This window comes from Candoia aspera, chromosome 9 (assembly GCF_035149785.1).
Source record: "Candoia aspera isolate rCanAsp1 chromosome 9, rCanAsp1.hap2, whole genome shotgun sequence".
Lineage (NCBI taxonomy): Eukaryota > Metazoa > Chordata > Lepidosauria > Squamata > Boidae > Candoia > Candoia aspera.
This window is the reverse complement of record NC_086161.1, coordinates 2,878,511-2,903,158: the sequence shown is the minus strand read 5'-3', so window position 1 is coordinate 2,903,158 and position 24,648 is coordinate 2,878,511. Positions and strand designations below refer to the sequence as shown.

At 52.0% G+C, this 24,648-nt stretch overlaps 2 protein-coding genes across 2 annotated transcripts in view; one reads left to right on the top strand and one right to left on the bottom strand.

Annotated features, from left to right (window-relative positions):
* NHERF4 (NHERF family PDZ scaffold protein 4) overlaps nt 1–24,648 on the bottom strand; it is a 284,353-nt gene that overhangs the window by 234,024 nt on the left and 25,681 nt on the right. The gene's annotated exons all lie outside the window — the stretch shown is intronic.
* Nucleotides 3,389–13,700, top strand: HOATZ (HOATZ cilia and flagella associated protein). The gene is made up of 6 exons (XM_063311354.1): nt 3,389–4,013; nt 5,734–5,802; nt 7,169–7,233; nt 10,016–10,075; nt 10,836–10,885; nt 13,340–13,700. Exons 1-6 carry the CDS (start codon nt 3,389–3,391, stop codon nt 13,404–13,406), a joined length of 936 nt encoding a protein of 311 aa, XP_063167424.1. The 3' UTR covers nt 13,407–13,700.

The window sequence follows — 24,648 nt, the reverse complement described above, 5'->3', positions numbered from 1 at the left end:
ACTAGCTTCACTGTCATCAAAACAATGTGCAGAGTTCCTCCGTGAAGGATCTCCAAGCTCCAGGAAGCTTCCCGGAAGCCAGTTCTCAGCTTGAGTGCAAAGAATTATGCTCTTCATCCAGATATCCTGTTCCGTATTAGAGGCCACCAACTCAACAGCCAGGAAGACAACTGGTCATCGGGAGATGCTGGAGCAAAGGAGTATCTGGGGCAAGCTTCCAACTTCTGCATAGCTCTGTGATGGCCACACAGTGGGGACAGTGGCAGAGTTTCAGGGTTCTCCTGTGTCAGATTTCTGCCAGGGTCTGTGGGAACTTATGGTTGGCATTCAAGACCTATCATGCAAGGCTGGTATGAAGAACAGCTGCTGCCTTCAAGTGCTTGGTCGGGCAAAAAGTTCCTACCAGGAATGGAGAACAGGTCCCATGTGAACAAGATTTTCCAAAAGCCCAGAGGGTGGATCTCCTGCCCTGCCGGTGAATTGGGTGATGGGGCTGCTAACGTTACCAGGCAGTGATCCATCTAGCCTGCAGCTCAAGGACCATGATCTAGAGGAGCTTTGCTTAGTCTGTTGTCCTCCACTTGTTGGACTAGAATTTGCATTATGTCCTGGTAGCAAGAACTGGGGATCTTAAAGCAGAGAATCCAGTGTGGCTTCCAGATTTTATCTTTGGAAACCACCGATGGAGCTTGTATGCCCTCTAAGTATAAAGAAGGGGGAGAAATTAGGCAGTTGGACCCAAGCCTGAACATCAGCCTTGTCACCAGGCAGTGTAGTTAGCTGATTGACAAAGGCAACAGTCGCTAACAACACTGCCAAGTGAAAAGGCTGCCTCTCCCCGGCAGCTCTGCAATTTGCTAAACGGGCCACTCGACTACTACAGGTTGAAGAGCAGAAGCCACCCTTTGCAGGAGACACCACTTGTGCCAGGTGTTGTCATTATCATAAAGCATAGATCAGCTTTTCCCAACTTGATGTTCTCCAGAGATGTTCTCCAGAGCATTCCACATCCAACATAGCTATTAGAGGGCCCTGGGTTGGGGAAAGCTGGAGGAAAGGTTTGAATGATAAATCCCTGAGAGTAAGTTGTATTTCTCAATTCTCATTAGCCACACTTTACTTAATAGGAATCTCTGTTCTGATTTATTAGCTCTTCATTAATTTAGACTGTGGATGTCTGTCCAGATGCGTGGTCAGGTTGTTAGGGGTTCCTCTGAAATTTGTGATTTATCAATGCAGGTCATTCACAGGCAATACTTCGGGCTTGGCAAGAGTGCTGACAGCCCATAAGATTCAGCTGGCGGTCAGTTTCTGGGGGAGCTTGATATGAACCAAAAAGGCAGGTGACTAATGAAAGAAATGACTAATTCTTCTTACCATCTCTAACAGAGAAAATTAGGATTGTGGGTATGGAAAGAAACAAAGGGGGAAAAAATTGAAGAAGTTTTCGTATACACCTTAAGAATGAGTCCTCTCTTCAACGGCCTCATGCCTCCATCTCTGTTCATCTTATAGCTCTAATAAATGCCAATATGATTATGTCTCCAGTGACGTCCTTTCTAAGAAATTAATGTCATATTGTACTCCAAAATCCACAATAGGGCACTATCATGTTATTGCTTCTGCTTTGATGGGGGTCTGGAATTCTTCCTAGGCCTTAACATAGTGGCCCTTTGCTTTTGAGTAACTATCTCAATTCACATTACAGGTAGTCCTCTTTAGCGACCACAATTGGGACTGGCAATTTGGTCATTAAGCAAACTGGTTGCTAAGTGAAACCATGACTGTGCTCATTATCTTATTTCAGCTTTCCTTTGCTTTACAGACCTGCAAAGGTCACAAATGCAAGGATTGGTCATAAAGTTACTTTTTCATCACAGCCGTAACTGAGCTGTCGCTAAATGAGGCAGTCACTAAACAAGGACAACCTGTATGCTGGATTTAAAGATTGTTGGAACTTAACCTCAAGTGCATCTCAGTCCAGGACAGGACAAACACACCCTGGAAATATAAAACAGGACATTAGCCTTCAGTATTTGCATAAATACTGATGTCAGGAAGCTTAAGGATTCACCAAGCTTTATTAAGCAGATATCTGGACCATGATTTTCCAAACTGGCGTCTGCAGGACTCCAGGATCTCATAAAGCCTTGAACAAGTTCTGCACGATTAAGGAAGGGGGGTGGGACTCTCAGCAAGGTGCTAAGCCTTAAAACTCCCCATGAGGACTAATTTAAAAAAAACGAACTTGAATGCACTTAGCTATCCACTCCTGCCTTGACACTGATCTTCGGGGGCATCGGTAGCAATAGAAGTTGCTAAGAGTCAACACCGACTCACTATCACCTAACCAATCAATAGCAATAGGGATTTTTCTAAGGTACAGCAAAAGGGGTGGGGCCTTGTCAGCTGACATCGAGAAGCCCCATCCCCTTGATTGGGTGTTTTTTTTTTTTGATGAACAGGTTCCACAACCTGGAAACGTTTGCAAACCCCTAATCCAGGTTATAGAGGGAAGAACTTGGAGGCGTTGGCCGGAAGACTCCCATACACTGTTTAGATACGAGGACTGGTTTGCCCACCCAGGAACCTCATAAACCCTGATGTTTTGCTGCACCTCCAATACCGTCAGCAAAAGAGGATTAGCAACCCTCCAGTCTTCAGATCAGTTCGATCCTTTTCTAAGCCATGCCCAGCCAACAAGGCTTTGGTGGTGAAACTGCCGTCTTTTGCCAGGCAGGTTGCCCAGGGAGGCCTTTGCACATGAGCCAAGCTCCTGGGGTTGGATGCCATTTGTTTTTTTATCCCAACACAGCATCCAGCACAGAGTCCTTTTTGAAACAGCCATCAGGATTTTCGCTTCTCGTTTTTTGCAATCATTCAAAGAGACTCTACTGCAGTGTTTCTCAACCTCGGCAACTTGAAGCTAGGTGGACTTCAACTCCCAGAATTCCCCAGCCAGCGTGCTGGCTGGGGAATCCTGGGAGCTGAAGTCCAGACATCTTAAAGTTGCCAAGGTTGGGAAACGCTGGTCTAGGCTGCCATGCGAAAAGGCAAAAGGGCCTCGCGGGGGGGAGTTACGTGGTGGCGGCCCAAGCGAAGGGGCCCGGAACAGACCACCCCGGCCGGCCGGTCGCTTAGTTGCCAACCCAGGCAACCGGGCTGACCGGATCGCGGCCGCGAAGGCGCTGGGCCCGCCTCCGATCCCTTGAACCACAACTCCCAGCAGCCCCGCGCGACGCCCGTCGGCGGGGGAGGCCGGGAGCCGCGGTGGCGCCCGCGGGCGGCCGGACGCTCCACCCACCGGGCCAAGGGCAGGGCCGGCGAGCGCGTCCTCGGGCGCGGCGCCATGGAGACCAAGCGGCCGCGCGCGCCCTCGCCGAGCGCCATGGCCGCCTCGCCGGCGCCGGCGCCGCCGCCCTCGCCCTCGGGCGCCCCGCTGGCCTTCGCCGGCTCCAGCGAGCGGGACGTGGCGCTGGCCAAGTCCTTCTGGAACTCGGTCACCCTGCAGCCGCCGCTCGAGTCCCGCCTGGACCCGCGCCGCGGCTCGGTCTGCAGCTGCTTGCGGAGGAGCTCGGAGGCCACCGCCACGGCGGGTACCCGCGGCGGCGGCCCGGCGGGGCGGGGCGGGGCGGGGCGGGGCGGGGGGCGCGCGGCGGAGCCCCTCCCGCGGGCAGGGGGCTCGGAGCCCGGGGGGCTCGCGCGGGGCCGGCAGCCGCGCCGCCGAGCGCGCCCGCTTCCCCGCCCCGCGTTTCGCGTTTCGCGTTTCGCGTGGCTGGCGGAGCGCGGGGGAGGCGGAGGGCTCCCCGGCCGCGCCCCCTCCGCTCGGCCGGCGGGGAGATGCTGCGCCGGTGCTGAGCGCGCGCAGAGGCGGCGCGCGGCGGGACAGGAATGGCGGGCCGCGCAGCCCCCTCCGGAGGTTCCTGCTGCTTCGCCTCCTTTCCCTTTCCGGCCCGTTTCCCCTTCGCCTTCGAAGAGGCCCGCGGCCAGGGTCTGCGTCCCCGGGCAAGCGGGTTCCGCGCCCGTTTTGGCGCCCAGTTCGAAAACATGCCAGTGCGAGTCCATTAATAGGCACCGCTTCGGGGGGCAGGTAACGGCGTTCCGTTTAGTCGTGACCACGGAAGTGTCTAGGACAAGCGCCGGCTCTTCGGCTTAGAAACGGAGATGAGCACCGCCCCTAGAGTCGGACACGACTGGACTTAATGTCGAGGGAAACCTTTACCTTCACCTTCACTTTGAACCCCAGCACAGCGCCCGGGGCATGTGCCCTGCTTGCCCCCGCCTCCCCCCCACCCCCGTTGCGGCCCTGCCTTTGCCTTCAAAGGCACACCTTTTACCTGGTAAATCCCAAACCTCCTATCAACACCACCCCCTCCCAGGGAATTTGCCTATATTATAAGGGTTTTTAATAATAAGCTATCTAATAAAACAGTTTTTAATGAAAAAATGTATAAATAGGGATTTTTTAGCATCTGCAAATCGATGCCAAGAAGAGGGGGTCCAGTGCCCTTAACGAGTGAGTCAGAAAAGCAATTTGAGCCAGGTGGCCGGTCATGCCAGTGGCCCCTCTCTGACCTGCCTGGGCCTCTTTCCATTGGTCCCCCAGCTCAGACCCTGTGCTGGTGCTCTCACTGTGTTCCTGGGGCTGTGGAGGAGGAGAAGCTGCTTGAACCAGGCCTAGACCCCCTTTCTGTTCCCCGCTCCTGGCCCCACAGGGCCACTTCCCTCCTTTCCATCTCACAAATCACACCTTTGCTCACCTGCAGCCCTGTGGGTGGGAGAGCCTGTTCTCACAATCCTTGTTTGTGGCACCCGGTTTCAGTGGCTGTCTTCGTCTGAACCACAAACGAGCCTGTGGGCACGTGATCGAACCCCGGTGCTGGAGTGCGGATCATGAAGCCATGCCACTGCTTGTGTGCTTTGTATCATTTGTGTGATGGTGTCACTGTGTGGCATCATGCCCCCTCTTCCCCTTCTTTAAGCCCTGCGGTCTTGGCTGATATGGTTCATTTGTGGTTCAGCATGGCCATGGTTCAGCTTAACCATGGGTGAGCATGTTGTAGGAGCACAACCATTGTTAACTGCCCTGCCAGTATATCACTTACACCAGTGTTTCTCAACCTTGGCAACTTGAAGACGTGCAGAGTTCAACTTCCAGAACTTGAAGATGTGTGGACTTCAACTTCCAGAATTCCCCAGCCAGCCATGCTGGCTGGGGAATTCTGGGAGTTGAAGTCCAGACGTCTTCAAGTTGCCAAGGTTGAGAAACACTGGCCTATACTTTGCTACTCCAGTGAATTACTGAACAGTGTCCTTGTAAATCTTGGTAATCCTTGGCCTACTTCCTGGAAAACCATGGAGCACAGTTGCACTGCAGAGGTGGCTGGGAGAGATTGTCCAGAAAATCAGTTGTGGGTCTTTGATAGTTACATTTCTGAAAATCACTTTTGGTCCAACGTTTTTATTAGCTGCTTCCCCACTCGCCAGCAGTCAAGATCCCGAAAGGCAAGGAATGATTAGTAAACATGGTTCCCTTTCTTGCTTTGCCCACAATTGTCCATCAAAATGGTCAGCTCCTAGATGTGTCTGTGTGTGTGGGGGGGTGGAATCATTTCTGAGGTTATTTGCAAAGCTGTTTTCACATCAGTCTACTCGCATTGTCAAATGCCCATCTTGGAAGTTGGGGGAAGTGACCTGACAGATGTGCAAAGGGGAATTTCAGTCGGTGATTTCAACTTGCTGCAACATTTTTTCTTTTTTTAGGGACAGCCATCCCTTCTGCTGCATCCTCAGCGAATGACCGTGAGTGTGCAGTTTACTCTTAGCAAAATGGAAGTGCCATTTGGAGGGCACCCTGGTATTTATTGTAATAGAATCTGAAGGCAGACCACTAATGCCTCATAATCCTTGTAAGAAACATGCCCTGATGCCAGTCAGGAGCTGAACATTCAGCCCTACGCGTGGCGTGGCATGGCGTGACGTGGCAGGTGATGTTGCCCCAGGCAGCAAGTGGAAGGGACTGCATCTTTAATTGGCATCGTTTGAAAAAATAAACATCTTATTGCAAGAACATGGAGCAGGGAGACACCTCTCCCTGGTATCTTTTCTGCAGCTGAGTTTCACATACAGGTGGTCCTCAACTTATGACCATTCATTTAGTGACCATTCAAAGTTACAACAGCACTGAAAAAAGTGACTTACAACTGGTCCTGGAACTTACGACTGTTGCAGCATCCTGCAGTCATGTGATGAAAATTTGGGTTGTGGCATCCCAGGGTCATGTGATCAACATTTGCAACCTTCCCAGACAGCTTCCATCAAGCAAAATCAGTGGGGATCTGCATGAGTCACTTAATGACCACATGGTTTGCTAAACAACCACATGGTTCACTTAACGACCACGGCAAAAGTATAAAATCGGGTGCAATCACATGATGCCTCACTTAACAACCACACTGCTTAATGATGGATTTTCCGGTCCCTATTGTGGTCGTAAGTCGAGGATTACCTGTATTGCTCTAACCCAAAATGCAGTTCGTTGGTTTTGGGCTAGCCTGATACGTAAACCCAGGAAACAGTGCCTTATTCAACCAGCCATGGTTACAAAAGCCATGGTTTATATGCTGTGCAAACCCAGTCAGGAAACTTTCAAACACCTGTTGTCCAAACTAATTGTTGCAGGTCATTTTGTTTACTTAAAATATTTTTGTCTTGCCTTTTAAAAAAAAAAAAAAGGATTTGAGATAGCTAGCTTGATGATGAGATCAAGGATACCAAAAATGGAAAAGCTGTCTTCCTGCGGGAGTTATAGCAGAAACCCTGTTCTTCCTTTTCGCTGTCCTTTTTCTTCCTTTGGGCTAGCTTGTGCATCCTATGTTCTTAAATATCTTTGTCACTATAGTTTGAGATGTATAGTCACTACAGTCCAGAAAACTCCTGATGTAGAAAATCAGGTAGCGCCTTTTCGGACCAACCATCAGCTCTCAAAAGCTGATGCCTTTCAGTGAAATCCTTCTGATCTTTGGCTGCCGTAGACCAACACGGCTCCCCGCCTACAAATCCCATATCCAGTGTTTGAAGCATTCTCTTTGAAAAGCGATTCACGATGATTTTATTTTAACATTAATTAATTAATTAAATGAGTTATTGGGAAATGACTGCTGTTTAGACAGAGAAGAAGACCGACCCTCGGAAACTGAGAAAGATGGATGGAAAGGGCAATGCCTTGAGAAGGTGAGTGGTTGCTCCTGCTCCTCAGAACTAGCTACGTTCAAAACTTTACTTTTGGTGTTACCAGTTTAGCTTTTCTGGAAGAAGATTAGCATTCAGACAGAATTCAGGGCATGGTACGCAAGTCGATGTTTATATACCGTGGAGAAGGCTGCCAAGGCTATTCTGCGCCCTGAAAATCAGGCCACCTTTCATCTCTGTGGAAAAGAGCTCTCTGGTTGATTATCTCTTTCAGAGAGGAGCTGAGATAATTAGATTGTGTTGTAAGTCTGAGAGAGGAAGACCCGTAAACAATTCAGATTAGAAACATACATGGCAGGAGAATTTGCAGTGCTTCAGTGGGGCTGGTGCAGCAGCGATGTCCAAGAAAAATAAATGTTTTTACACTGCTGGATCATAGATTCCAATGCACCTCCCTATTCCCAAATAGCTTTTGAGGCCAGGAATGAATTTTGTCCAGCAGCAGCACCTACCAACAAGCATTTTACAGTTATGGCTCAGCTGAACTAGTCCCGCCTTAGACCTGAAAGCCGGCTGGGTGACCTCGGGCCAGTCCCTCTCTCTCAGCCCAACTCACCTCACAGGGTGGTTGTTGTGGGGAAAAGGGGAGGAAGGAATGTTAGGTATGTTCCCTGCCTTGAGTTATTCGTAAAAATAATAAAGGCAGGATAAAAAAAAAAAGGTCTGCTTCGGGACCAGGCCATCCAGGAGAGGCTGCCTCTGCTTTGCCATTCTCTTGTGATAATAGAGTTGATGATGTAGATAGTGCTTCTCAACCTTGGCAGCTCTAAGATGTGTGGACTTCAACTCCCAGAATTCCCTAGCCATGCTGACTGGGGAATTCTGGGAGTTGAAGTCCACACGTCTTAGAGCTGCCAAGGTTGAGAAGCACTGCTGTAGATCATTTCACAACACCATCCCCCATCGTTAAGGTCTGCTTAACGATGGTTTGATGAATAAACTGTAGTTCTAGTTCATGCCTCAGCCCAAAACTAAGCAAGCCACCTTACATCTTTGCACAGTGCAGGTACCTGCTATGAAAGCTTCTGACTGAGATTGCTGTAGGCCAGTGAGTAATAAACTTTGATGATGATGATGATGATGATGATTGGGTTTAAGACTTGAAATCCCATGCTAATTCCAGATTCCCTGACATTTAACTGTTGATTCCCAAGAATGATTGAGAAGATGAGTACAGTAAGAGTTCCAGAGCAATCAAACTGGGGGAGGCTACAGTGCCAAGCACCTTTATTGCAAAAATGGCTCACTGAACCCATCAGGGCTTGGCTCCCCCAAGTAAACACCTGGCAGATTGAGATGCACACCCGTTTTCAAATCCTGAAAGGTGGTGGTTGCAAGATGGGTTCAATGTGATGGAGTTCATAACGTGACCAGGGAAGACCAGTAATTCATACAATCCTTCGTTCTGGGGACAAATGCACATTTGCTTAATTTTAGTTGATTCTGGAAATTAAATTCGGAGCACAGAGCAACCTGGGGCCAGGCAGAGGGAAGCATTCAGAAATTAGAGCTCTATCTTCTCTTTTACTGTTAGGGGCAACGCATTACAGCATCTGGTTTCTCTTTCCGACCGTGGTGGCTACAATCTGCCACCAGGCTTTGGGGCTGTAGCAGCCAAGGAGAAGCAGTGGCTGCTGTGAAGCTGCCGTTAAGGAATGCAAGGAACCAAGTTTGGAATCTCTTCCAGAAGCAACGGTCATGTCATTTCTAGATTTGTTGGACCCGCATCATTTATAAAGGATGCAGCGGATATAACGGGAAATCTGCCCCGATGGAGAAACACATTAGTTTTTTTGTTAATTAACTCCTGAAGCACAGCGTGGAACTAAACATCTTTGGCCTCTTAGCTCACCACTGCATAAATAAATCACTAAGCCGATCGATAGGAATAAATAATGTTCACTGGCTAAATCCAAATTGTGTTATCGCAGTCTGCTAACTGGGTTGTTCTAGTTAAGAGGTATTTTAATATGGTCTTAAAGGACTTTTTCCCCCCTCTCGTTAAGAAAGAGAAAGCTTTGTGGAGTAAGCATGGGCACGAAGCCAGATGCAGGCTGGTCCCTAGGAGAAGCCAAAATGTGCTGAGGTCTGCACTTGCTGCCTGCAAGCGCGCATTCATATTCATTGCGATTAATAACCACCTAATGGATTTGGTCTGGGGATATCCATTAGACCAAGCTCATGGCAATGGGATTACCAGGAGAAGTGAGCCTACGCACAAATCCATTCCATTCTCTTAAATAATTCTGCTCAGAAATGAGTTCGAGACAGTTCATTTCGTCACAGGTTTAAAGGTAAAGATTCCTGGCGTGTAGCCCTGGAAGTTTGTGCTTGTCTCCCATCTAAGTCCTAGACTAATCCATCCTTCCTAGCTCCCAAGCCCAAACCAGGTTGGCCAGGTGTTGTCCCGCCTAACTTCAGTTTAATCTGAATCCAGTTCATTATCCTGGAACTCTCGTAGCCACCTTATAAAGTTGGAATCTGTAGAAGAATCTTCTAAGGACATACCAGCAGAGGAGAGGTTTCGACCGGAAAGCTTACTGATTTTACCACTAAAGCACGTCAGCCCTGTTGGGTCAGGAATGGGCTACATTGGAGGTGGGGCAATTGCTGATCCTCCTCAGAGTCTGATGGCATGGACCCCCTGCGTGGGCTGTACAGGGATGCAAGAGGGCTCACGCTCAGCCGCCGGTTGTACAAGTCTCAGGAACCAACCCCAATCAATTTCCCTCCTGATCATCATTGCACACATCTTTCTTCACAGGCTAAAAAAAGAGAAGAAATAATTGCCTTACTGAAAAAACAAAGGGAAGAGAGGATCTTGGTGAGATGGCTTTTTAAATCTTCCTAACCTCCCTCTTGAGGATCTCCTTGCTTGCTTAACTTTCCTTTCTTGTTCCCCTACTGCCAGCTGCAGTACGCAACACAAAACAAGAACGAAGCCAGTAATGCTATTTAATTGGGTGGTTTCGTACCCCACGCTGTAATCTGGATCTGAATAAAGCCAGAAAGGATGCAGAAGGCCTTGCATGAGTTTAGACTGTTCTGGTCCACAGAGAGCTTTGAGGAAGTTTAGGGCTGGGTAGAGATATTTAAAAGGGATGATTGGTGGCCAGACATTGCCTTAATTACATGGAGCAGGAAGGAAGAAGCTGAACACATTTAGCTAAATTGACTTGAACCTGTCAAGGGCAATTTCATCCAGTTTCTCATGCTTCCAATTTTAAATCTGTTTTACCAGGTTTCTGTATGTGTCTCGATTTTTCTTTTTTCAGTCCACGTGACAATTCCTGTGCATTTTTGTGGATGCATCCCTCTGTATGTTCTTGTTTTCTGACCTGTTAATAGTGTAATGCAGTGTTTCTCAACCGTAGCTGGCTGGGGAATTCTGGGAGTTGAAGTCTACACTTTAGTTGCTACGGTTGAGAACACTGATGTGATGTATTTTAAGCTGTTAATCCTATTGGAAATTTCCGAATAATGCGAATGTAAATGAATTTTTCACTGTTCCCTTCCACCCCCATCCCCAAATGAGCAGTTTAAAATTGACGAAGTGTTTAAAAGCAAACTCTTTTCTTTCTCAGAAAGAGATGCTATCTCGTCCGCATAAGCCAAAGGGCAAAACGCAGCAAAGGTAATATAATCGAGGCAAGCTTTTCCTATACTTGTTTTAGTCCTGGTTTATCCTTATTGTAAACGAATGCTGTTATAATTTTGAAAGGTATCACTTTTCCCTTTTCTTTGCATCTGTTCTGTATTTCAGGGAGCAGGAAAGCAATGAGTGGTAAGTCCCTTGTCCAGTTTAGGACTGTTTCATGCAAACAAAAGAAGGAACCACATGCTAAAGGATTCCGGGAACACTAGCCAATTATTCCTGTTTGTTGCCAAGAAAACCACCTGGGCCTGTCCATGTTGTCTCCCAGGCTTCGAAGGAGACTTTGCCTTTTCACTTTTAATATTACCTCTCTGGAAAAGCTGATTTGGCCTCTTATACCTCTTCACTCAGCAGTTTCTTCCTTTAATTCGTTAATCGATAGCATTTTTCTCAAGCATGACAACATCCAACCCATAGGAAAGTGCCATTTAAAATCCTTCTTTTATAATAGTAAGGTCCTTACTCAAACATGGGCATTTCTCCTGACTCCAGTTACTCCCCTGAGTTGCTGGAATGAACCCTGACCTACTCCATCAGTTGGGCCCACGAATAAGGAGTAAGTCTCACTGAAATCAGTTCCTTATGTGTGGTTTGCCTGCCAATGGTCGTATCACAAGAGCCTGTCTGTTCCCCCACCCTCCAGGGTTTTCCCATCGATTCCTGTTACCAGGAAATGCTGTGAAGACATCATTTTTTTAAAATGCCAGATCTGGCCAAAAAGGGTTTTCCTTTGCTGTGGCGTTGCCTGAGATCCATAGCAACTAAGGGACCAGCAGAACTGCCTCATGTCCTCCTTCAACATTAGCCATTCTTGACTCTCTTCTGGAAAACATTCTCCTAAGATCAGTTTCTCTCCTGTCAGCAGATTGATTGATTGATTGATTATGTGCTGTCAAGTTGGTGTCAACTCTTAGCAACCATATAAATAACTTTTCTCCAGGATGATCTGTCCCTAATCTGTTCTTTCAGGTCTCCCAATAGTGCCCCCATTGCCACTGTATTGGAGTCCCTCCCCCTTGCCGCTGGTCCTCCTCCTCTTCTCTTTCCTTCCACCCTTCCCAGCATTATGGACTTCTCTGGGGATTGTATAGCTTGCCTGGATAGAAATTGATTGATCGAGTGAGTGAGTGCCATCAAGGCGTTTTCAACTCCTAGCGACCACACAGACAGATCTTCTCCACGATGTCTGTCCCAACCTGGCCTTCAGGACTTCCAGAGGTGCCCCCATCATCACTGTGACTGAGTCCCTCCCCCTTGCCGCTCGTCCTCTTTTTCCTTCCTCCTTCCCCAGCTTCAGAGCCTTCTCCAGAGAGCTGCTGGGTCTTCCCATAATGTGTCCAGAGTGGGATCGTTTGAGCCTGGTCATTGGTGCCTCGGGGGAAATGTCAGTGCATAGGATTGTGTTTAATTGTTCTAATCAAGAAGTGGATCTTTTTAGTTCTTACAGGAGAGCCGTGTTAGTCTATGGTGGCAAGAAATCAGAAGTCTGGTAGCACCTTTTCCAACTCACAAATTTTATTAAAAGGCGTAACTTTCCTGAGCTGCAGCTGATCCCTTTAAATAAAATTTATCAGTTGGAAAAGGCGCTACTGGCCTTCTGATTCTTTGTTCCTACTCCTTTATACCCCTCTACCTCACCAAATTTTCCACCCGACATGGTTTCTGTGGTAAGCTTATCCCTTACTTTATCTGTCAAGAGAGATTTGCCCAGCCAAGGTGCTGTCAAAGTAGACGCAGAAAACTTGGTGTAAGATACTAGAAGGAGCCCAGTGCCAACCAACACATTTGATTATAAGGGGCTACCGGCCTCCTGGTTTTTGCCGCCATCAGCTAACACAGCTCTCCTCCTACCACGTAGGACGTTCTCTCTCTCTCTCTCTCAAGAAAGAAGCCAGTCACTAAACTGGAACTGCATCCGTGAAATTCTCCACACGTTGTGGGAGAGCGTTACTTGGTTTTGCTTGCTTAAAAACGTAGATGCAGCATTCCACAATCCTTGCGTTGCGCACTATGCCTCCTTTCTGTCTCGCCCGGTTTTTCTCACAGATGCTTATCTAGGCGCTTTCTCCAGTTAAATTATAGAAAACAGGTGGGTGAGAACCGTTTCCAGAAAACCTTTGGGACTAGTACATGAAGAGGTCTCACTCAACAAAGAACCACTTCTTCCTGGTACTTCTGGACGTCTGACTGGCCGGACAGAGCGGGAGAGTGCTGCACCTCCATGTCTTAAAGCTAGCTGCGTTTGGGATGGGGATGATTCCCTAAGCGAGGGGGATTGTGCCCTTAACTGTCCCATGTGTTCGTCTTGTAGGGCACCAGTCCTTTTTCAGCACGTTCTGATGCTCGGAGCTTGGCTTCTTCACGTTGGGGTTGGGTAGAGGGAGATGGGATATGTTTCCAATTACTTCAGCGTGTCCATTTTCTTTTCTTCAGTTCCAGAAAGGAGAAGGAAGAATCATCTGACCTAGAGGATGAAGAAAGTGTAAAGGCTTTGCCTTGAGGATTTTGATCAGGGTCACCAGCATAGAATTGGAAGGCCTGTTTGTACTCTGAGCCATCCTATCCTTGGTTTTGACAACGGTTTTGACTCATGATTGATGTAGCCCCCCCACCCACTTCAGCCCATGGGCTTCCCCATGTGTTTGACTGACTCTCTCTCTGGAGGGCTGGAATGACCTTTCTGGCACCAAAAACCTCATGGGTTTTACCCCCCCCCCCCATGCAAGAAATCTACTAAGGGATGTTCAATGCATTAAACAAGTTTTGGCCCACCAGCCTGTGTGCTGAAATGTGAATGTCTCCCTGCTCTTAACAGAGACTTGTCTATCCGTTCCTGAGAGTTGCGTTTCATTTATTACATTTTATCTCTGTTTTCTCCATTTGGCCCATCTTGGGATTTGAATTCCCAGCGTTGCCAGCCAGCAGGAGGAATTCAAGAACTTCCAACATCTGGCGGGTACCAGGCTGAGAAAGGCTGGTTTTTATTTTAGTGTGTCATGTCTTGGGGAGTAAGCACCGTTTGACTGTATTTACTGCTGAATAAATACCTTGGATTGCCCAGCGTGTTAAAACAGCTGGCTCTTTACAAACACCCAAGATTGCCCAGTGAATTTTGCCAAAGTTTTCTGCTTTAGCCTCCCAGTTCCTTCCTGGCCTTTTGACATAAATGTGCTGAGATGAATTTGCCAGAGTTGAATCCCTTCCCTTGTTTTCAGCATGCAGGAAATGGTACTGTCAGTTGCCAGAAAGGGTGGTTTTTCTCTTCCAACTTTCAAGAATTGGCTTTAACAGTTTTTATACTCTTAAGAGATGTAGTGGGGGAACACGACAGCCCCACCCAGCCCTCACTGTGTTAGTAAAAGGAACTCCTCCCATAGTGTAGCTTGTTTTGATTGGGGTCTTCATCCAAGTTCAGAGGACTTTGTTAACCTCAGGCCAGTAGGTTCAGACTGGGGACGGATTGTCCTGGAATGGCCAGTAGATCCTGCTCACCAAGAATCTGAAGTGGGGGGTGGGGGCTGAACCCTCATTCCAACAGGCTAAAGACCACGATAGGTCACCAGGCCTTGCATCCCCAAACGGGAGCAGTTGGTAGCTTAAGCGGAAAAAAACTCTCTTCAGGAAGAAGAAGGTCCAAGATACGTCTGCTGAAATTCCAAGCTGTGGACAAGGGAGAAACGGGGCTTGCCAGTATGTCCTGCTGCAATGTAAACAGCGAGCGAGGACAAATGGGGTGGGGGTGGGGGGTGAACCAGGCCCCCAGGACTGTGACAGAAATATTTAGAAGTCGTACACCATTCTTATCTTCCATAGCTCGCCATTGTCCAGCATGCTAGCCGAGAACTGGGGTCACCACACAGCGATGGCTAGCACATTTGCGTTCTTCTGGACTCTTTGGCTCAGTCTTTGTTTTTCTCTCCAGTACTGAAGATCCACTTCTGTTGTGAAATAAGATTAATAAAAGGGGTTTAGCATTTTCAGTAGCAGGTTTGATCCGGGTCTGTAGCCGCCCTTACAAGTCGGCATAACTGTAAAGTTGGCGCACCTTTAAGGACTGTTTGTCTTCGTCAGCTTCTGCCGTGCAGCCAATTTGTGTGTGGTTTAGTAAGGAATGACTGCGTGTGTGTGTACATGAGCTCACAGATAACCCCACTTCATAAATCAGAGCCCCACTTAGGAAATTGCTGGTGTTCCTTCCAAGGAACGCTGGGAACATTTTATGAGGAGTTGGAATTGTCCAAGTGCACCCTTCCAAGAAACTCCACTGTTAACAGGGAGATGAGATGTGGCAAAGATTGACCGCTTTTTCCTCTGCAGCATCACAAGATCACAATGCCACAGCCAGAATTTCGACAGTGTGCAACAGTGGTTCGGTGCCAATACTTTTCGGCGACCGGGCTCGTGCATGATTCTAAGCCATTGTTTGTTTAACCATGGTTTACTGAATCCATCACACTTGGCTGGGTCCATACAATACACTAGAATGCAAGCCACAAAGGATGAGTTCACACAACCTACAAAGCCACTCTCATGTAAAGCTGCAGTCACATGATGCAGAAGCCTGGTAGGCAAGACTGCATTTTGTTCAAAACCTTGTATAAAGTACGAAGCGTCAAATAAGCGCTAGGTGAGTATGTGTGGATCAGCCTGGTCCTGGCCTTTGGAGGAAAATAGCCTTGAAAATGAGGAGGGGGCGATCCCACCGCCCCACCATGGCTGCCAGACTCCTGTTTCTGAATCACACTGCTCAAAAAAGCTCTCGGATGTCGGGGCAACAGGTCAGAACGGGGCCAGGCACCATTGCCTTAAAAATTTGTTGGAAAAGCGCTTCTTGTCATCGTTCGCTATTGTCACCGTGACGCTTCTAGGCATTGTGGACTACAACTCCCATCATCCAGTGGCTGGGGCTGCTGGGAGTTGTAGTCCATCAGCTCTGGAGGATACCTAATTGAAAAAGGTTGCTGCCTCTTTTTAAATATACATATTTATATTTATACACACGCGCGCACACGGGTGGGTGGGAGAGGGAACCCACACACTTTGGCAGTACTGTACCAACCGCAAAGACACACTAACACAAGAGCAGCTGGAGGCCTTTCCTTCCTTGCCCCGATCGGGCATCTGGAAGCTGTTTCCAAAGCTGGATGAGTGGAAACTTGGCTCGGAAGCCAGGAAGCCAACGCCGTCCAGTTTCCCAGCACTGGGAAACCAGCAGGCAAAGTGCCCCGTCAGCATCTGGCCAGAAGCAGGCCTGGTAAAGGTAGGTTTCCACGCATTTCCGTCTCTTCTTCCCAACAGAAACCGGCACCAAGCCCATTCCAGGATCTCTTTAGAAGACACACACGTGCAACCCAACGAAGTCTATGGCTGTGTGCATGCATGTGGCACGCAGTGGCTGTATGTTTGCATCAAGGAAGGCTAAGCAAGGTTCCTGGGATAGTGGGTTTTCTCAGCCCAGCTTTCTGGATTTGTACAAAATGATGAACCATGATTTAGCCATCCCAGCTCCGTTCACAGCAAACGCCAAGCGACGACGTGATTAATGTTTGAGTGGACGGTGCCACCACCACTAGAACAGATTGTACAGTTTTGTTGGACGCACAGCACCCTTTACATGCGCGTCGCTCCCTGCTAAGGAGGAGATGAGAGCCAGTTCATGGCTGTCTGTGACACTTTGGGAGTCGGCCCTTTGCACCCATCGTCTCCTTGAAGAAATGGCCTCAGTTTCCCAGCCCCTGTTTGTCCCAGGCTAGTTCAGTGCTGGGTCCTAACTTTGTCCCAGTAACTCTGCAACAGAAAGATGATTTTGCCCAGATGAACCTGCAGGTCACTTTGGACTTCCCATCTACCATGTTGCAAGCTGAGCCGCACTCACACAACTCGCTTTTTTGGCTAAAGAATGAGCAGATGCGTTTGTGCTTGCAGAACATGGTAGGGTTGATCTTGGCCGAGGGTTATTTTTTTTTTGCACATGTGACTTATAGAGTATTGTCTGTTGAGCTTCTGTGATCCGAGGTACTGTGTAGGTTAGTTCAGCGACGAAGCAAAGGGCGCTGTGTGAACACAGGCTCTGCAAGGGTAACAGAAACCCGGTGGGTCTCTTGCTGGACTAATTTGCACACCCTGCTTAGGCGAAGTCTATTTAACCCCAGTTTGCTGAACAAACTATAGCAACCTGGTTGGCCTAACAAGCGCAACTTCTGTTTGCCACTTGCAATGGCCAGTTTGCACAAACTGCTAAAGGCCAGGGAAGTCTGGGGATGGGGGGGTTCGCGGCGGGCACCCTTCGGCGCTGCGAGGGGCTGGGGGCAACGTGCGAACGCTGCTCTGCCCGCCCGCGGGGGTCCCCGGCCTCGCCGCCCGCCAGCCAAGCCAAGCCGCGCTCTCCGCCCTCGAGAGCCCTCCGGCGGCCCTCTCTCCCCTCCCCCCTCCCCTCCCGGCTGGCCCCCGGCCCGGAGGCGGAGCCGCCGCGCCTCGGCCGGGGCCAGACGCCCGCCCGCAGCCCGTCGCGCCGCACTGCCTCTGGCGCCTCTGGCCATGCGGCTCCCGGGAGGCGGCGGCGGCGGGGGAGCGCCCGGCGGGCTCGGGCTGCTGCTGCTGCTGCGGCTGGCTGCGCTCGGCGGCTCTGCGGGCGCGCAGGGGGCGCGGCTGCCCGGCGGTGAGTCCTGCCCTCGGGCGGGCGGGCAGAGGCCGGACGGGGCAGGGCAGAGCGAAGGCGCGGCTGCGGCGGCGGGGGGTGGAGGTGGGGGAGAGGGGCCGCCCCGTCCCGGCTGGAGGGGAGGGAATTGCCCAAAGTCCGCGGCGCCTTGGGGCAGGGGCGGCAGGGGAATCCGCGCTCCGACGTACGGCCGCGAGTGGGGACGGCCGTCTGCAGGGGGAGGATGCTAAGCGGGAGGCTCAGACCCGTCCGGCCCTCCCGGGAAAACGTGCCCAAAGGGAGCCTTCGCCGCCGGGATTGCGAAGGCGCTCAGCCGCGCTCCAAGGGGCCAAGGTCTCTTTTCCTCGCGAGGGGGGGGAGGCTACGGATGGCGGGGTGCAACCGCCCCCCACCAACCGGGCAGTTGGGTACATTCAGTCAAACCACGATTCGTCGACCGACGATTAGGGTTACCGTGCGCTCCCGCGTGCAAAGGCGGCCGGGCAAAGGGGTTGGAGGTAGCCCCGAAGGGGCTGGGGGAAGCAGCCCGAGGGCGGGGAGTGCCGGCCTCCGTCCGCCTCGTGCTCCCCCCCCCCCTTTACCTTTCCCTGCCAAGGTAGCGTCCGGGCCGGAGGCTGGGGCGTCGCGAGACGCGCCGCGCAGCTCCTTTCAAGGCGCGGGGCGGGTCGCCTCGCCTCGCCTCGTCCCGTCCCGTCCCGTCCGCGCGGGGATCGGCGCGTCCCCAAGCCCGACCGGAGGCCCAGCGGCCGCTTCCGCCCCGGAGCCAGCGGGGTCCTTCCAGCTTCCCCTCGGGGCGCTCAGTGGTTTGGGGGCGCCGCCGCGCGCTGGACTGAAGGCTGGCGGGGAGCGGTCCGTGACGCGCGAAGCCCCGGTGCGCGGCGGGTCTCCTGGGCATCCCTCGGTTCGGGCAGGAGAGGTTCGGGGCGGCTGGCCTCGAACCCCGACCCCGCTCCCATTCTGGGGATCAGCCGGCCTCGGGATCCGCTTGGCCGGTTGCGGGTGCTCCTCCTCCCGGGGCTCGCTGAGCGTCTTCGGGGCTGCAATCCCGGCGATGGTGGACCTGCCCCGGGCTCTGCGTCCAGGCCAGGAGCTCCGTCCAGGACTGGAGGCCCCGTCGGCGGCCCCAAATTCACCCTCTGAGCTCCGCCTGGCGGGGGGCGGGGGGGACAGCAGAGCGCCAGTAGGCACCAGTTGCCCGCAGACACCCCCCTGAAGTTGGCACCTCCTGACTTTAATCCTTGCAAGTAACACAGAACAAATGGGGTGCTGGCATGTGGCAAGCCGAACACCGCTGGATCGCAGGTGGACCCCGCAGGCGCTTGTGGGAAGCAAGCAGGGTGGGGGGCTGCGGGCAGAGCTTTGGAAGGCCGCCCACCGGCCGGAAAAGAAGGACCGCCGCTGAGCTGCGTGGTAGAAAGCATCCAAGACAGGGGCCAAGAGGAAGCAGGCTAAAGCGGGCTTAGTTGGCCTTGGGGTATCAGCGGGGGATTTGCAGCATTTGCAGCAGGGCGCACCCGTCAGGGCAGCTCTTTGATTAGGGGACTCACAAATGCGGGGGGGAGGGGGAGGGGGGAGGGCACTCACCGAAGGAGTCATCCAGCGGGGGGCGGGGGGGGGCTGTTTGGACTAGCAGAGAGGCTCCAGCAGTGGGTCTTTCTGAGGATCGCTGCTGGGGGGGTGGACCCCCCTTTCACTGGCAAAGGAGGAACTTCCCACCAAGCTGTAATGAGATCAAGGTAAAGTAGCAGCACCAACCCTCTGGAATGGCCTCCTGGAGGAAACTTTTATTTTATTTTATTTTATTATTTTTTGCCTTCCAGAAACAACTGAAAACAGAGCTCTTCCCAACAGCATTTGGGACTTGATATTTGGATTGGGGTTTATTTTATTTTTTTATATATATAAAAAATTTTTTTAAAAAATTTAAAATTTAAAAAAAATTGTTTTAACATCAACCAGGGATGTTTTAATGGCTGTTGTATTCTGTAACCCACTGAGAGTCCTGTGGGACGGTGGTGAGGTATAAATGCAATAAACAAACAAACAAACAAACAAACCTGGTCTAGGAAAACTTTCACTCAGTTATGTTTGTCAGGACAGACTTTGCCCCCTTCCAGAACAGCTGTGCATCTGTCCTGAAACCACCAAAAGGAGGGGGGAGTCAGGTGGTGAGGTTAGGTGACCAAATGTTCTGCTGTGAATGCTTATTATTTTTAGCACGTTTTTGCCATTTTGTTCCTCAAGCGTCAGTCTTCTCCAAAACAGATGGCTTGGATCACAACTCCCACAATCCCCAGCCCTGGCCATGCTGGTTGGAGATTATGGAGAATGTTGTCTGAAGGAGGTAGGAGTATTTAGGGGTACGTGTCTTTGAAATAGTAATGAGTTTACTCGGAAAATCAATTGACTTTCCCAGGATGATCGCCAGGGTGTGACATAGAAAGATCGCTGGGTGGACAGTGGATCTCTAGCAGGGGCCACCCTGTCGTCAACTGCCCCGCATTCTGTCTTGCCTAAAAATAACTTTACATTTTGCTGATAAAACACAAATGATTTGCCAAGTTGTTGCAAGAACCTGGCTGAACCAACTCCACTCTAGCTCTCTCTTTAGCAGACTTTGCTGAGGATGATTTTATTAAAATTACTTTCCCTTCCGTGGGCCTTCCTTGCAGCTGCCAGAATCTGATTCTCAGGAAAGGGAGAGGCCTCTGAGCACTCTTATGTGACAGCTTTGTGAGTTCAGAACCAGCTCTGGACATCCCTGATTCCATGACCTAGGCATTAAGAGCACCACTGTTTTAAACTGGAGCAAAATTAGTCTTTTGCCTGAAAAGTTGGGACTCCATTGAGTTCGCAGGAACTCTTGCTTCACTCTGCCTCCCTGCTTCTGACCTGCAGCTGCCCTAGCAGATCTTCTAAGGGGAAAGGTGTCATGCGCTGCCTACCTCTGAATAACGTTCAGACACTGGGTTGCAAAGCAGGCTCTGGTTTATTTCAGGATAGGTACAACGTTGTTAGAAAAAGCTGAGAGTGACAGGAGCGCGCCGGTGCGGGGTTTAAATACCCCGCGCCGGTCAGCGCCCCCTCGCTCTCGGTCACGTCACCCCCCTTTGTCCCATGCGTTGCCCTGCCATTGGTTGAGGGTTTCTAGGATCGCCCATCCTCAGGTTTTCATTCTTCTGCTGATTGCTTTCAGCTGGGCGATCCCCGTGGTATTGCTGCTGATGGCTTGGGTGGCTCCGTGATCCGTTTATCTATTGTTTGTTAGCCGTTAGTCGTTGTGGGTTGATGGCTACTTAACTTGTACCCCTTCACCTATTTCCTTGTCATTGTCATGAGTGCCATTGCGCTGATTACTTTAGCTCAACGGCACTCATGACATACTGCCCCCTTTCCGAATAGTGTTCTCCCCCGGGTTTCCGGGTTTCCCCCATGGAGCTGTCAAAACGCCATTTTTTTTTTTTTTTTTTTTTTTCAAAGTTCCCGCCGGAGTAGTTGTCGCCCCTCCCTTTGCTCCTCCCTCTACCACGTGCCTTCCCAGGGTGTGTCCATGGTGCGCATGCTCGGGTTCTGACCTGGCGTGCGCATGCTCCAACCACACCCTGTTTGTTTGGCTCAGTTCGGCGAGGCGAGAGGCGTGGCTGGTCGGGTGCTGCTCAGCTCCAGGTAGGGCCCTTTTTTGCTTATTTGGAGTGCGTCGCCTTTGTTGTGTCTCCTGGGCGTTGCCCCCAGGTTGCCCTGTTGACTTGCTTGCCACTCCCCCGCGGCCAGGGGGCGGGGGGAGGGTGCTGGCGATCGTTTGTCACCACCCCGTGGGCCCGGGGCGGGGGGAGTGAGTCCCGGGGGGGGGAAGGTCCACCCAAGTCGCGGGCTTGGGGGGGGCCCCTTCCCTTGGGGCACGGGAGGCGGGGGGAGGCCTGCGGGGGGGGGGGTTGGTTTTGCTGACCTTGATTGCGGTTTGTCGGGGTATGCCCGGTGGAATGCTCTGGTCAGGTCAGGCGCTTTAACGTTGTGCGCCGCCACCCATTCCGGGTGGGGGAAGTGTTTCCACCTGACCAGATAGTGTAGGGTTCCTCGTTGCTTGCGTGAGTCGAGGATGTCCCTTATCTCGAAGTGGTGTTGCCCGTCGATCATAAGCGGTGCGGGCTGAGGCGTGCTTGGGTGCCATCGGGAGGTGGTTGCCGGTTTTAGGAGGCTGGTGTGGAACACCGGGTGGAGCCTCCGGAGGTTGTGTGGCAGGTCCAGGCGTATTGCTACCGGGTTCACTATTTGCGTGACTCGGAACGGCCCGATGTACTTAGGCCCCAGTTTTTTCGAGGGTTGGGTTGACTTTAGGAACTTGGTGGAGAGATAGGCCATGTCCCCCGCCTGGAACGTCGGTTGTTGGCGCCGGTGCTTGTCGGCCTGCTCTTTGTAAGCAGCCTGTGCCTCCTTCAGCGCCGCCGTGATTACTGGCCATGCTTCCGCGATCTTCCGTCCCCAGTCGCTGGCGTCCACCTGGGGTTCCGGGGGTTGAGGTAGCTCCGGTATGGGGACGAAGTCGCGCCCCGAGACTACTTCGAACGGGGTTTTTCCCGTGCTCGTGTGGACGGCGTTGTTGTATGCGACTTCGGCGAACGGGAGCAGTTCAGCCCAGTCGTCCTGGTGGTAGTTCGTATAGGATCGTATAAATTGCTCTAAGGTGGCATTAAGAACCTCAGTGGCTCCGTCCGTCTGCGGATGCCAAGCCGTAGACAGGGCCTGTTGGGTCCCCGTCAGCTTCAAGAAGGCCCGCCAGAATTTGGAGGTGAACTGTGTGCCCCTGTCGGTCACCACACGTGCGGGACATCCGTGTAGCCTGTACACGTGGATGAGGAAGAGTTTGGCTAGTTGTTGTGAGGATGGGACTGACGTGCAGGGGATGAAGTGGGCCTGCTTTGAGAAGTAGTCCTTCACCACCCAAATGGCCGTTTTCTTCTGGCTGGGTGGGAGGTCCACTATAAAATCCATAGAGATTTCCTCCCATGGGCGGGAGGGTTCTGCCACCCGTTGCAATAGCCCCGCGGGTTTGCCTGGTGCCCGTTTGGCCCGAGCGCACGTTGGGCAGGACGCCACGTAGGTTTTTACGTCTCGCCTGAGCGCGGGCCACCAGAATTGCCGCCGTGTTAGGTGTAGGGTCTTGAGGAACCCAAAGTGTCCCGCTTGCTTGGCGTCGTGTGACCTATGCAAGATCGCCTGGCGTTGCGAGTCCGGGACGTAGATTCTGCCTTCCCCCCATGCTAGGTCTTGCGCCATCGTTACCTTGTCGGGGTTTGCCAGGAACCAGGGGTCGGTTTTGAGGGCGGCGGCGAGGTCCGTGCGCATTCCCCCTGGTAGTTGCGGTTGCCTTCTTTCCGTCGCCGGTTGTCCCGCCGTCGGCTGCGCCGTAGCGTCGAGCTGCCTCCGTGCGCCGCTTCGGGTGGTCACGGCCATCCCCAGTTGCGAGGCGGATAGGACCGTCCCAATGGTGTCTGGGGCGGGCTCTTCGTCTTGGGGCAGCCGGGAGAGGGCGTCGGCCAGGAAGTTCTTCTTGCCCGGCATGAACTTCAACTGGAAATCAAAGCGGCTGAAGAATTGTGCCCATCGGACCTGTTTTGGGCTAAGGCGTCTAGGCGTTCGTAGGGCCTCGAGGTTCCGGTGGTCCGTCCAGACCTCGAATGGTTGGGTGGCTCCCTCGAGTAGGTGACGCCATGTTTCTAGTGCCGATTTCACCGCAAAGGCTTCTTTCTCCCAGACGTGCCATCGCCTCTCTGTCTCGGAGAACTTCCTTGACAGGTAGGCGCATGGTTTCAGGAGCCCCGTGGAGTCTTTTTGTAGGAGGATGGCTCCCAGGGAGAAGTCTGAGGCGTCGGCTTGGACCACGAACGGCCGTTCTGGGTCCGGGTGCGCGAGGATTGGCTCCGTCGTGAACAGCGCTTTCAGCTTGTCGAATGCGGTCTGGCACGCGGGAGTCCAATTCAGCACTGTGCCTGGGTTCTTGGCGCGTCTGGTGTCCCCCACCCCTTTGGTTTTGAGGAGGTCCGTTAAGGGTAGGGCTATCTCAGCGAACCCCCGGGCGAAGGACCTGTAGAAATTCGCGAATCCCAGGAAGCTCTGTAGTTGCCGTCTGTTGCGGGGCCGCTCCCAGTTTAGTACCGCTTCGACTTTTGCGGGGTCCATCTCGATGCCGTCCCCGGAGATTCGATACCCCAAATAGTCTAGGCGGTCTTTGTGAAACTCGCACTTTGTGGGCTTTGCATAGAGCTGCGCCCTTCTGAGCTTGTCGAGGACTTGCCTGACTAAGGTTACGTGTTCCTCGTATGTTTTTGTGTAAATAAGGACGTCGTCGATGTAGACCAGGACCCCTTTAAACAGATGTTCATGCAGTACCTCATTGATGAGCTGCATGAACACCCCAGGGGCCCCCGCGAGTCCGAAGGGCAGTACCTTGTACTGGAAAGCGCCTAGGGGGCAGTTGAACGCCGTCTTCCATTCGTCCCCCTCCCTGATTCGGACGCGATAGTACGCCTCGCGCAGGTCCAATTTGGAAAAGACTTTGCCCGTGGACAGGTGGGCGAGCATGTCCTTCACCAGGGGTAAGGGGTATTTGTTGGACAGGGAAGCCGCGTTTAGGCCCCGGTAGTCGGTACAGAGCCGTAGGGTCCCGTCTTTCTTCTCCCGGAATAGGACGGGGGCTCCGACCGGTGAGCATGCTGGCTCTATAAATCCCCTGTCTAGGTTTTTATCGATGAACTCCCGGAGGGTTGCCATCTCCTTCGGGGTCATCGAATAGATCTTTGGTCTAGGTAGGGGGACGTCGGGCAGTAGGTCGATTCGGCAATCCGTCTTGCGGTGGGGGGGTAGTTGGTCTGCCTCAGCTTCTCCGAAGACCTCGGAGAAGTCGGCGTATTGTTCCGGTAGGTCTGCAGTGGTAGCGGCGTTGTCTTGTGTGGTCGCCTCCGCTCGTCCTACCGTGGGGTTGCTTTTGCCAGCTGGTACTGGTGCTCGATACTCGCCGTCGCCGAATGTGAAGGTGCGGGTCGCCCAGTTGATCCGCGGGTTGTTTTTCGCGAGCCATGGCATCCCC

Bases quoted from the DNA above. Each gene is read 5' to 3' on its own strand.
- HOATZ (XM_063311354.1), top strand. From the start codon at position 3,389: ATGGCCGCCTCGCCGGCGCCGGCGCCGCCGCCCTCGCCCTCGGGCGCC. The intron at 5,803-7,168 runs GTGAGTGTGCAG...ACTGCTGTTTAG, and splicing joins TGCATCCTCAGCGAATGACC to ACAGAGAAGAAGACCGACCC. The intron at 7,234-10,015 runs GTGAGTGGTTGC...CTTTCTTCACAG, and splicing joins AAGGGCAATGCCTTGAGAAG to GCTAAAAAAAGAGAAGAAAT.